This window comes from Balaenoptera musculus, chromosome 3, assembly GCF_009873245.2.
Source record: "Balaenoptera musculus isolate JJ_BM4_2016_0621 chromosome 3, mBalMus1.pri.v3, whole genome shotgun sequence".
NCBI lineage: Eukaryota > Metazoa > Chordata > Mammalia > Artiodactyla > Balaenopteridae > Balaenoptera > Balaenoptera musculus.
In genome coordinates, this window is record NC_045787.1 from 150,517,336 (window position 1) to 150,530,930 (window position 13,595).

At 37.8% G+C, this 13,595-nt stretch overlaps 1 protein-coding gene across 1 annotated transcript in view; it reads left to right on the plus strand.

Moving 5' to 3' along the window:
* The window catches only part of NSD1 (nuclear receptor binding SET domain protein 1), a 134,764-nt gene that overhangs the window by 110,935 nt on the left and 10,234 nt on the right, over positions 1–13,595 (plus strand). Inside the window, 5 exon segments of the mRNA XM_036847310.1 lie at positions 1,951–2,107; positions 3,424–3,629; positions 6,598–6,710; positions 10,870–11,139; positions 12,769–12,885. Of these exon segments, the coding sequence (XP_036703205.1) occupies positions 1,951–2,107; positions 3,424–3,629; positions 6,598–6,710; positions 10,870–11,139; positions 12,769–12,885 (863 nt within the window).

Genomic DNA, 13,595 nt, shown 5'->3' on the forward strand with positions numbered 1-13,595 from the left:
CTCATCACCCAGACTAATCCTGTCAATTTCTTTCTTCATATTCTCCCTTAGCTCATCCCATTATGTCCTTCCCTGCAAAACTGTTGTGCTTGCCACCATTGACCATTCTTCACTGGTTATTCTTCTGTCCAGATTTCTTTTCATGCCTTCTTTGAAGGCCTGATTCAAATGCCTTATTGTACATGACATATTTCTAGTTGTCATGAATGTCAGCTTAGTAAAAGGAAGATTTTTCTACCAAGGCCATGTAGTTGGCAAATTGTTATTAATCAAATTTTGACTCAGCAGATAACTAAGCATAGAGAGGAATGTTGTAGAAGGTATCCCATTATTGAGGCAGTCACTTATGTGACTCTGTGTCACTCTAGGTCCCATGCGAAGATTGTTTACCTCATCCACAAAATGCACAAGAATAGCAAAATATGACTTTGAAAGCATAGAGTACAGGCTATATGTATTGAGTAAACAAGTTCTTGGAACTTGTAGCAACAGACCTTCTTCCCAAATGAAACCTCACTCTGAATCTGAGATGTACAACACAGGTAAAAGGAGAGCTTCTCTAGTTGAAGCAGGAGTTGGGTCTCAAAAGCACATCCCTGTCCCCAACAAAACAAACACCACAAAGCTTGTTTTAAGAGCCTGCTCTCGATTATTGAGAAAAAGAAAAGGCACGGTAGAAATCGTTTAAGGATGGGGTGTCAGAAAATTAAGTTTTTGGTAGGTTTTTATGAGGAAAGAGAAGCACAGTGAAACCAAGAAGATGGACATGAGTATATACCTTGCTTATGACTTTATCCCTCCCTGTCTCTTCAGGGTGAAACTTGGAATTACGTGCTTGAGTCTAGCATGTTTGAAGCATGCTCATTTCTGGCATAAGATAAATAAGGCATTTATTGTATTCCTTAAATGTGAAGCCTCTTTACCTGAAATTCTTTATTATCTGCAGCCATGAGGATTTCAGATTCAGATATGTAAATTGAGGCACTTTGAGTAAAAATCTTTTAAGAAGTGAAAATTCATCATCACTGCAATACATGTAATTAATCTGGTATCCGAAAACTTGGATGGAGAGGGTAGATCTTATACCTAGCTGAAGTTTAGGCTACAAAGAACATTAGTACCTGTGATTTTTGTCACCAGTAAATTTTGTTGTACATATCTTGAAGTCTTGTTTCTAATCATTACTACTGCTACATCATCTTATTTGTGCATTACAAGGAAACATATATAACTCTAATCTCTCGTTCTAACATTCTGAGCATTTTAATATAATCTACGTTCTTTTGTGTATTATGTTTATGCATTTATAAATGTTATTCTGCAGAGGGCCCTTAGGTGTTGTGAGAGTGCCATACAAAAAAGATTAAAATGTAATTTAAAAAGAGGGAAGGAACTGGCCTTGTGGAGACTACTTACGTGTCAGACACTACTACTATTTGCTTATTTAGTTCTCAAACAGGTGTGATTATTGTTCATTGCAGAAAATACCTTACCACTGAAGAAATTAAAACTCAGCAAAGAAAGTGAATTCCCCAAAGCCATATGATCTTAGAGCTCAAGTCTGACATCAGTTAAAGCTTGTGCTCTTTATACTCTGGCATTGTGTATCATTGATACTCTCTTTAGAGTGTGTTGTCTCTTAATGAAGAGGAAGAAGTGTGTGTGGGGTGTGTGTGTGTGTGTACATATATGACTTTTAGAGGTTTACTTCTGCCCTCATTGCCCTAACCTAATTTTGTCAATAAGGGTAAAATCTGACAAACCCCCAGGGGTGGGGTTCAAGTACATTGGAGAGGGAATACTCTTGTAGAAAAGTCTTTCTGAATAATTAAATTACTAAGCCCTTGGCTGGGAGATAAATAATTGGTTAGGAGCTGAGCAAGAGCTGTTTCAGCTGGATCCTTATATGCAGCCTTGTGATGCTAGTGCCAGATTTTTTGATTCCCACAGGAGGCAGCCTTCTGTGCTGTGATTCTTGCCCTGCTGCTTTTCATCGTGAATGCCTGAACATTGATATCCCTGAAGGAAACTGGTATTGCAATGACTGTAAGGCAGGCAAAAAGCCACATTACAGGGAAATTGTCTGGGTAAAAGTTGGACGATACAGGTAAGTAAGCATGAAGGAGACTGGCACTTAGTTCTTTTACCAGCCTCTGTTTCTTGTGCTTAACTTTTTTTAAAAAAATGGTCTGATTAAACAAGGTTCACCCCCTCCCCCATTAATTTTCCACTATAGAAGAAAAAGACTTTGCTTTATGTTTTGCAATTATAGGAATAATATATATCCTCTGTAGGAACTTTATGAATGAAAACAAACCCATAATCTCACAAACAAGGAAGATACATCACTAACATTTTGGCATATTTACTTGCAGACACACCAATACATGCACCTTCAACATAATTAATTAGCCTTATCATTGTTTGTACCCAGTTTTGTTTCTTGCTTTTTCTTTTTAAAATTATTTTTATTGGATACAGAATGTACAAAAAATATTATAACATGCTTGATTTTAAAGAAACACTTGTGTATGTACCTCCCAGTTAAAAAAAAACAGTACTTTACTGGCACCTTGTACTGCATTTTGTGCTTTTTATTTCTTTGCCTGGTTATATAGGTTTACCACATGTGTGTTTTGTTCTGTATGTTTTAGATCTTTATATAAAGGAATTGTTGCTGTATTTTCCTGCAGCTTGCTTTTTTCATTCACTGTTAGGCTCCTGAGATTTATTATGGTTAGTGCAGCGCTCTAGCTCATTTGTACTTCACTGTTCTACAGTGTTCCTTTATATAGTCATACAGTGTGGTGTAGTTATTTATCCATTCTCACATTCACATTTGGACTATGAATATTTTGTCAATATTTCATGGTGTACATGCATGGGAGCTTCTCTAGGCCATTCTCAGGATAGAATAGCAGGGTCAGGGTTTCCAGCTTTAATAGCTAATGCCAAATTGTCTTCCTAAAAGTCGTTGTAGTAGTTTCCTTCTCAAAGGCCAATTGGTATTTCATTGTATAGCGTCTGTCATTCCCTTACTGTTGAACATTTAAAATTTTTCCAGGTTTTCATTCTTACAGATAATACTTCAATGGACATTATAGTCATAAAGTTTTGTTCCTATCTCTAATTATTTCCTTTTATAGATTCCTTGAAGTAGAACAACAGTCTAAGGGAGTGTGTGTGAGTGAGTGTGTGTGTGTGTGTGTGTGTATTTGAGCATGTGCGTGAGGGTGGGCATCTTCAGCCTTTTGGCACATACTGCTTGTTTCTTCTCTAGTTAGATTGTAAGAATGCCCTGGGTCGGACATTAATGTGGGTTAGAGAGACATTGCTTTTCCTTATTCCTGTCCCAAAAGTAGGATTCTTTTTCGTTCCTTGCAGCCTTCTAGAGGCTTCCTTCCTTCTTTTCACCTTTCCCAGGTGGTGGCCAGCTGAGATCTGCCATCCTCGAGCTGTACCTTCCAATATTGACAAGATGAGACATGATGTGGGCGAGTTCCCTGTGCTCTTCTTTGGGTCTAATGACTATCTGTGGACTCACCAGGCCCGAGTCTTTCCCTACATGGAGGGGGATGTGAGCAGCAAGGATAAGATGGGCAAAGGAGTGGACGGTACATATAAAAAAGGTAACTTTATCTATCCTTTTTGTTTCCCAGGCCAACACAGACCTCTGTTGCCCGCGTATCTGCTCTCTGTTAGAATTGTATGTTTTAGAATTCATATATGCTCCGTTAGCAGCTATGTTCTGCCCTCTGGGGCAGTATGTGGCTGTGGCTACAGGATTTTGCAGAGAAGTTGACCCATGTAGTTCATTAGTTTTGAACCTAACCTTTACTTAACTAGAATTTCCTTAAGGGAAGTTCCTTATCTTACCAATTCTGTTTTGTCAGCGTCTCGTCAGGTAAGTACCAGAGCTTTGGAACTGTTTTGTAGAATAAACACTACAGTTTGCTAGGCAAGGGCTAGAATATCTAGCAGAGCCACATTTGTTCCAAGGAGGTGTTCGTTTGTTTGTTTAGTTTGTTGAGAAGAAATAAAATTCACCCAAAATTATAGAGCAACATAAGATGGTGAAGGCGCATAAATGTTCTAATCAAAGAGGTTTTTGTAAGCTGGCCTAGCAGTGAAGGAGAGAGGGGGTATTTGAGGCCAGGAGGGGTTGACAGCGTTCTCTCTGCCTATATAATGAGTAAGGGTTGCTTTGAGAATTCAGTGAGATAATACAAAAATCATCCTGAAGGGCATATAGTTGGTATCCCATCAATGATAATTAGCTTCTTCCTTTAGCTGTCCTTTGAAAGGCAATACAGGTACTTTGAAAGGCAATACAGGTATCTCTTGTTATTTGAATATATTTGGACGTTGAAGTATAAGATTTTGTTTGCATGGTGAGGTGAAGAGGGGATTTTAAGCAAGTTAAACTTCCTGGTGAGGTGCAATAAAATTCTAAGCAGGTGAAACTTCCTGGATGGGGAATGAGAATGATGTCCATAAGGAATAAGTTCAACAGAGGTTTTGTTTCCCTCGTTATTTCAGGGCTCCTCACTTACCTGTTGGCAGTGTGCTTTCTGTGCAGATATGCACTATCAGTACTAATACTACAGGAGCTGGGGTCTTGAGTCTTATAGTCTCAGATGGTCAGGGACCAAGTGACCAACATCTTTGCACAGAGCTGGCCACCGTCAAGGCTGGGGACGAAGGTAGAGTGTAGGCAATATCGCAAGTCGGAGCCTGCTGAAGCTCTGCGATTCTGCTCTTTCTGTACCTTGACCTTAGGCTGGCTGGATGCCTCTGCCTTCAAGGAACACATAGTTTTGTGGGGGAATTGGACACAGATACCGGTAGTCAAAATGCCATTCTTTGAGAGTGCTGTGACAGAAGCGTGCATGGTATGCTGTGGGAGCAGGCCAAGAGGAAGCAAAACAGTGCTGGGGATCAAAGTTTGGAAGTCATGGATGGCTCCTTTCTTAAGTGATACTTTGAAGAAGAATTATAATAACAGTTACCATTTGTTGATTGCCAGGCCCTGTTCAAAGTTTGTTTTCTGCTTTAAGTCTTTGCAGCAACCCTATAAGTTAGATGCCATTATCTTTATCTTATAGATGAGGAAATTGAGGCACATAAAAATTAAATTTGGGGAATTCCCTGGTGGTCCAGTGGTTAGGACTCCGTGCTTTCACTGCCAGGGGCCCGGGTTCAATCCCTAGTCAGGACACTAAGATCCCGAAAGCTGCGTGGCATGGCCAAAAAAAAAAAGTTAAATTTGTTGCACAAGGTTCCAGTGCCAGTAAGGGATAGAGGAAGGTTTCAAACTCTAGTATAGTTGGGCTCCAGAATCCAAACTCTTAACCCCTACACTGACTGTGAGGAAGTTAACAACTTAAAATGTTGTAACAAAAAGACAGCATATGCGAAAGCACACATTGAGTCGAACATGATGAATTAGTGACCTCCAAGTATTTGCTGTAGTTTAAGCACGGGGTTGGGGGAACACTGGACTGTTTTACTGAAGAGGTGGCTAAGTTACATGGTCAGAGCAGAGTTTTAGAAATCTCGGTCTGACTAGAATGTCAGGACCATAGAAAGTGAGAGGTTGTAGCCAGGAATGTCAGCGAGATGGCTGTTTTAGTAATTTCAGGCAGAGATAATGAGACTGTCACAGAGAATAGTGCATGGACTCGAGAGGATGATGGGTACTAGATAGACATTAAGTAGATAAACTAGGTAGGACATGCTGAATAATAGGATGAATGAAGGAGGGAACAACTCCAGGCAACATCAAGTCTGCTAGATGGTGACAAGGAAATGGAGAAAGGGGTGTGGATTAGAGGGGAGATTTTCTTTAAAGAATTGGCAGAGCTTGGGGAAAACTACAGAGAGGAAAGTGGGAAAATTTGGAATTCTTTAAAGAGTTTTTAACCTGAGTCAAGAATAATGAATTAAAATTTTGTTTTAAGTGGAGAAGAATGAGATTAAGATTTTTTTCAGACTTTTCAGGCACTACAATCTTTTAAACATATGAAAGTTCAGGACTTGAATGCAGAATAGCTGCAAAGATCTATCTTTGTATTAGGCTAATAACTGATATTTACAGAATGAGCTTTAGGAGGAGAGTAGGATAGGTGCTCCAGAGAATAGGGAAGAAGGAAAGGAAAACTTCAAATTTTAATTTCTTCCAGAGGAACACAGCATGTTACCTGGACACCTAGGAGACACATTATTTGTGGAAGCAGAAAACTCAGAACTGAGGAAAAAGGCTTAAAGGCAGTGACTTTGCTGAGCAGATGCAGTCTAGTTATTGTTAGGAGATATTATATGTGGACTTTTTCAAATTATTTAGCTGTGTTTTTGTTTTTTGTTTTAAGTTTTCCTCTGACACTGGTAGTCTGTATAGTGCCATTTAATGATGGATTATGTTTTACTTTAATGCCATATATGAACACTCTGGGGACTATAACTTACGAGAAAATAGAAATCATATATATGTCTTAGGTTTTTGTCTAAAACATGAATTTTCTCCAACTTAAAAGGGGGAAAAAGCGAAATAAGTAACACTACCCAGAGATTAAGTGACTGTGCTGTATGTTTTCTTAGCTCTTCAGGAAGCTGCAGCAAGGTTTGAGGAGTTAAAGACCCAAAAAGAGCTAAGACAGCTACAGGAAGATCGAAAGAATGACAAGAAGCCACCGCCTTATAAGCATATAAAGGTGAGAAAAGACCTCAGGAGAGACCCTGTAATAGCTTGCCTGCTTCCCACTCTGTTCATGAGGAGATCTGGAAGCACAAGCACAGTTGCTTTTAGGTAGAGGTATGAGCTTGAAAGAAGATAAGAACAAAGTGCCAGAGCACCATTTCTAGCACATTGTGTGCACTTTATAAAATTAGTTGTGTGTTGATACAGTGTTGTTCCTGTTGCTTTCGAAAGTCTTTTCATAAAGTGGATTGGAATAGATTCTGTTCACAGTCAACACCTTGTGGTTTGAAAGGGAAAAAAGAGCCTTGATAAAAAATGATAAATGGCCCTGAGATAGTGTGAATAATACACATAGTAAGTCTTCTTGCAATGGCTGATAGTAAAGATATTTTAGGTGGCCAGTATGACTAGGATTCCCAAGGTCACAAGAATACATGTTAAGTGTACCTGATGCTAGTGTACCTGGTAAAACAGTCATCATCATTTATCATCTGGGTCCAGTAGACCCTTTATATTTTTATATTGTTAAGTCATTTTTATAAATACTTTACAGAAGTAAAAATAAAGGAATAGTGAGGAACAAACTTATTAGGAATTTTAGTAAGTATTTACTGAAACCTCTTTTTTAAAAACCTTTTAATCAAGTTAGTTTTGGTGCTCAAATATCAGACCACATGAAAGAATACTATAAGCTCTATTAACAAAATGAGATCGCCCAAGTTCTTGTTGCAAGATATTTGTGATGATGTCATTCCTGGATGGGAAGACCATATGTATATATTTTTTGTCATTAGAGAAGCATTATTCGTGTATTCATTGATTTTTTTTTTCTTTTTTTTTTGAGTTTCTGAAGTCTGAGATTTTCACTTAGAGATCAATTTTTAGAGTCTAGTGTGTTTAAGTATGTCCCAAGTATTCCATGGGACATACTTAAACTAAAAAACGATTTGTTTTTTTATCTGAAATTCAAATTCAGTTGGGTATCCTGGATTTTTACTTGCTAAATCTAGCAACGCTACTAAAAGTAGACTGAAAGATGTTATCTCCAGTCTTTTATACTTTCTGGAAAGATGATGTAGTACTTTGGGTAATGCAGTGCAGAAACTAAACTGTGACTGTTTCACCGTTGCATCATGTTTTTATGATTCTGTCATTCCACTTATTATTTTTGTCTTTTTTAGCATAGTTGGTAATCATTGATGAGTAACAAAGAGTGATGATGAAATAGTAAAGAATTATGAGATATAGGAAAAGTAAGAACACTAAAATTCCATAATAAAGGTTAGATTTATAAAGGTCTAATGGACCTGCCTAGTAGTTGCAATATAGAATGAGTTTTTTAATAAGTAAAGTTTCTTCTTGATTTTTGAAAGACCTCTGAGAAAGTGTCATAAAATATAAAATATCAGTCCTTTCAAGTAGCTAAAACTGTTGGGAAAAAAACAAAACAAAACCTAAAATTGGGTCTAAATGGACCCCGATGGTAGAACTGAGAGTTAAATGGAGTTACTGTGCGTGGAGACATAACACTGAGGTGTAGTTCATCCTCAGAAAAAGGGAAAGTAATTTCTGTTTCCACAGTCGTAGAGGTCACACATAGCAGAAGTTAGGCACTTCAGAGTAGCACGTCAACCGTATTGAACCTGTATATTGAGAAACCAACTAACGTCCCATACATGATCTAATCACAGAATTTAGACACCAGCTTCTTTCCTCCACCTTTAAAACAAAAACGTATTTCCAGGAAAAAGATTTAGAATAGGGGTTGGCAAACTATGGTCCATGGGCCAAATCTGGCCTACTATGTATGGTTGGGAAAATTTGTTTTTTACAGACTATTTCCTGACACATGAAGATTTTATAAAATTCAAATATTAGTGTCCATAATTAAAGTTTTATTGACACACAGCTATGCTTGTTCATTTACATATTGTCTATTGCTGCTTTCGAGCTATAGTGGCAGAGTTGAGCAACATGCACCAGAGATCTATGGCTTGCAAAACATAAAATATTTACTGTCTGGCCCTTTACAGAAAAAGTTTGTCAATCCCTGATCTAGAGCAAGTGTAAATACTACAATTACATATCTGTGTTGTTCTTACTTAACCACATGTGGGGTTTTGTTTTTGCTTTATGTTGTGTTAGGCAAGAAACTTATTTGGGGTTAATAACAGGTTAGATCATATGTCAAGGAGGAATGATTGAAACATACCTTTATAGAGAGAAAAGGAGTAGGATGAAACTTTTTTTGGTTGGGGGTGTGTCAGTCAGGTAAAGATATTCACCTTGAATCAGAGGTGAATATTCAGATGCCTTATGTAGGACCTGTAGTTTCAGGTGATTGAGCTCAGCCCTTGTCTATGCCTTAGAATTTGCCTTACTCAGTAGGTTTGTGACTTCCAGTTGCATATGGTGAGGGTGTTCCTCCATTAACAAGTTTATACTGTTTATCAGTATTTTAAAGAAGCTGGGAAGAGATCTGGCAGTGAGACTTACATCATTTTAAGTTGTTCTGGAGAACGTTTGAAGGCAGTATACTTCTACAAACAGATTATTCCCCACAACAGTCTTGCAAGTAAAAGTGACTTGTCAAAATCATGCAATTCCTGAGGAGTCAAATTTTATGTATAGGATGGGTTTTTGAAGACTCGTGGTTTGACTGTTCCCACTGAAATAATATCAAGTAGGGGAGACTCATTTTTATTTTATTTTATTGAAGTATAGTTGATTTACAATGTTGTGTTAATTTCTGCTGTACAGCAAAATGAGTCAGTTATACACATATATATATTCCTTTTAATTATGGTTTATCACAGGATATTGAATACAGTTCCCTGTGCTATACAGTAGGACCTTGTTATTATCCACTCTATATATAATAGTTTGCATCTGCTAACCCCGAACTCCCACTCCCCAGCCCCCCCACCACACTCTCTCCCTCCCTCCCCCTCTCTCTGTCTCTCTCTCTCTCTCCCTCTCTCTCCCTCCCTCCCTCCCTCTCCCTCTCTCTCCCCCACCCCCTCCCTCTCTCCCTCTCTCTCTCCCCCTCTCCCTCCCTCCCCAAGTAGGGGAGACCATTGTTATAGTGCACAAATCCATCTCTGTTGTGGAACATCTATTTTTTTTTTCTCCACATTGTTGTTAGTATTTGTGAAAATTCTAATGGCTTCAGAATCACAGAAATTGTTTGGCCTCTATGTTTCACCACACTGGATTTTCAAGGTGGTTTTCAGTACTAGCACCACTAAAAATGAATGCCTGGGTGACATTGCTGTAGTCTATTAAAAAGATTTCAAGTTATGATAGTCAATATTAAAATACATCTTCACAAATAGGACTCCAATTGCTCAGAGACCTTTTCATGTTAAATATTTACCGGTTGAGAATGGTGATTTTTTATTTTTTAATGTAGCAGCTAAAGTGGCGCCACCATGTGGCAGTAGCAGAAACTCATTTTACAATTTACTTGGCTTCCCAGCCTTGAAATTATGATTTTTTTTTAGAAATGAATTTTTAAAATTTGTGGTATTTACATTTTGTGTATCAAGTGAGACTTTATTTTTATGTCAAATTGCCTAAATCTTTATTTCCTCCAGTTTTTTAATTGTGGTAAAATACAGATAACATAAAATTTGTGATCTTACCATACTTAAGTATACAGTTCAGTGGTATTAAATGCGTTCATAACGTTTTGCAACCGTTGCCACCATCCATCTCTAGAACTCTTTACATTTTGTAAAACTGAAATCTATACCCCAATAAACAGTAGCTTCCCATTTTCCCCTCCTCTCAGCCCCTGGCAACTATTATTCTACTTTCTGTCTCTTTGTATCTAAGTAGAATCAGTATTTGTCTGTTTTGACTGGCTTATTTCATTTAACATAATGTCCTCCGGGTTCATCCATGTTGTATATCGTGTGTCAAGATTTCCTCCCTTTTTAGGTTGAACGAGATTCCATTATTTTTGCCACATTTTGCTTATTCATTTGTCGGTGGACACTTGTGTTGTTGCCACATTTTAGCTATTGTGAATAATCCTGCTGAATCTTGATAATTCAAAATCATGTAAAATGTGGCATGTGACTTTAAAGGAAAGAAATCTGCCTTTCATAGGTCCTAAATTGTCTTGTGTTAACTTGCCTGCTATACTATAGTATGTGTTTCTTCTCCAGGTGAACCGTCCTATTGGCAGGGTACAGATCTTCACTGCAGACTTGTCTGAAATTCCCCGTTGCAACTGTAAAGCTACTGATGAGAACCCCTGTGGGATAGACTCCGAGTGCATCAACCGCATGCTGCTCTATGAGTGTCACCCCACAGTATGTCCTGCTGGAGGGCGCTGCCAAAACCAGTGCTTTACTAAGCGCCAGTATCCAGAGGTTGAAATTTTTCGCACATTACAGAGGGGCTGGGGTCTCCGGACAAAAACAGATATCAAAAAGGTGAAGAAACCTATTCTTAATTTTCAGATTTTTTTTCTTCTTTGCAGTTGCTTAATATGAGTAATTGTTCTTGATGAATATGAGAAAATCGATCATGGAGGAAAATAATATAGTGTGAGGATTAACCTTACTATTATGTCTTGCCAGTCCTTCCAGAAATTAGAGGCTTGAGAATAGATGGTCTCCTTTATTTCTAAAGTTCAAGTATTGATCATGTTCACTATGTATGAGGATGAAAAAAATGAGGGAAATTCATAGAGATACCGTGGCCTTGTCTGCTTGTTTGTGGAAATCCTGGAACCTGTAGTTAAGAGAGAGAATAGTGAGAGCATGATACAGAGGTGTTAATCACCAACTAATAAAATAAAATCTATTTTTACTGAGAGAAAAATAGGTTTGGGTTCATGGAACATGAAGGAGAGGAGGATTAGGTCTTCTCTAATGAAAATGCAGTAACATCTTTAACTTGAAACTTGGAAGGACCTGCAGGTTTCTAATAAATAGATGGTATTGTACAGTCTTTGAGTAAAATAAATTATATTTGACATTTTAATAGAATAAACCTTACTCTGGTTATACCTTTTGAAGAATTTTATTGAAGTTTGTGTCTAGGAAAGGAAGTGAATATGAGTTGGTCTATTTTAGTCATTTGCTAAGTAACTAGTATATATCGTCTGTGTGTCAGGCATGTTGCTGTGTGATGCAGTGCTCAGTAAGAGAGACATGGTCCATGCTTTCATACAGTTTACATTCTAGATGCGGAGAGACATTGAAAAAGTAATCACCCAATGTGGAAACACAAAGGGTTCTGGAGGCATGTGGCAAAGGGCCTGAAACTAGCTTGTCTCTGAGAATTTTAATTTTGTTGTTGTTGTTGTGCTGGGTCTTAGTTGCAGCAGGCAGGCTCCTTAGTTGCAGCTCAAGGGCTCCTTAGTTGTGTCACGTGGGCTCCTTAGTTGTGGCATGCGAACTCTTAGTTGCGGCATGCATGTGGGAATCTAGTTCCCTGACCAGGGATCAAACCCGGGCCCCCTGCATTGGGAGTGTGGAGTCTTAACCACTGCACCACCAGGGAAGTCCCTGAGAATATTTTAAATTGAGACTTGAAAGATAAGTAATTGTTGGCTTAGGCTGGTTGAGTGTTCAGGCATTTCAGGTAGAGGGGATAGCATGAGAGAAAGCCAGTATGACTATTGTATAGTGAGTCAGGAGGACAGTGATGTGAAATGTGGAAGGGCAGTAGGCAGGGCATGCTGCAAGGAAAAAGAGGATAGTTTAGCGAAATTGACTTTTAGGTTCTTGGACAGGTAAAGGGACCGACTATCCATATCACCATTATAGTGGAGCTTTAGTTTACTTACTTTCATTTTGGTTGATCTTAAGGTGTATCCCAAGTTTTCTGCTGTTGGCTGTGGTAGGAGTGGGGAGATGGTTCATATTTTCAAATAGTTGAAGCATCATATTTATATTATGTGGTTTCTTGAATAAACCTTTGTTAAAGTGACTAGTTAAATGTGCATGAATTGCTTTGGAGAATCTGTTGTTTTCATTAATTTTTTAAAATAAGGTATACCTGTGAACACAGTTATGCTTTTTGCCACTTAAGTCAAGAGCTATTTCTTGTTCCAGGGTGAATTTGTCAATGAATATGTGGGTGAGCTAATAGATGAAGAAGAGTGCAGAGCTCGAATCCGTTATGCCCAAGAACACGATATCACTAATTTCTATATGCTCACTTTAGACAAAGTAAGTAATGAAAAGTGTTATTTCCACTGTTGTAAGATTGTGAATTAGTGTTGTCCCAGCTATAGTGTTTATAGGCATGTCATACACTGTCCAAAACAGTGTCTTTCCCCCATATTCATAGGGATTGCTTGATCAGGGTCCTGGAGTTAGGTAAGGTTGCTCATTTCTAGCTGTACATCCATGGCAAAAGGCAATACAGCTGCTTTTAGCATTATTTTTCAGTGTCCAACGTAAGTTCGGGATTATGTCTTTTAGTGTTTTTCCTATAAGATTAAAACTTGAAGCCAGAGAAATAAATAATAATTCTTTTACTTTTTATTTTACAGATTGAGACACTGATTTGTTCGTATTTAATTAGTGCATTTGGAATTTCTGATGAGTTACATTTCACTGGTGTCTAGAATTATATTTGGGATTTCTTTTTTTGTATGTGTGTTTCCAACATGTTTTATTTTATTTATTTTAAATTTATTTTTTATTTTTTAATATTTTATAGAAGTATATTTCGTTTACAATGTTGTATGTATTTCTGCTGTACAGCAAAGTGATTCAGTTATACATATGTATATTCTTTTTCATATTCTTTTGCATTATGATTTATCACCAAATATTGAATATAGTTCCCTGTGCTATACAGTAGGACCTTGTTGTTTATGGGATTTATTTCTAATTCCAGCATCCTAATGTGTTTCGTTTCTGTGTATACTGAG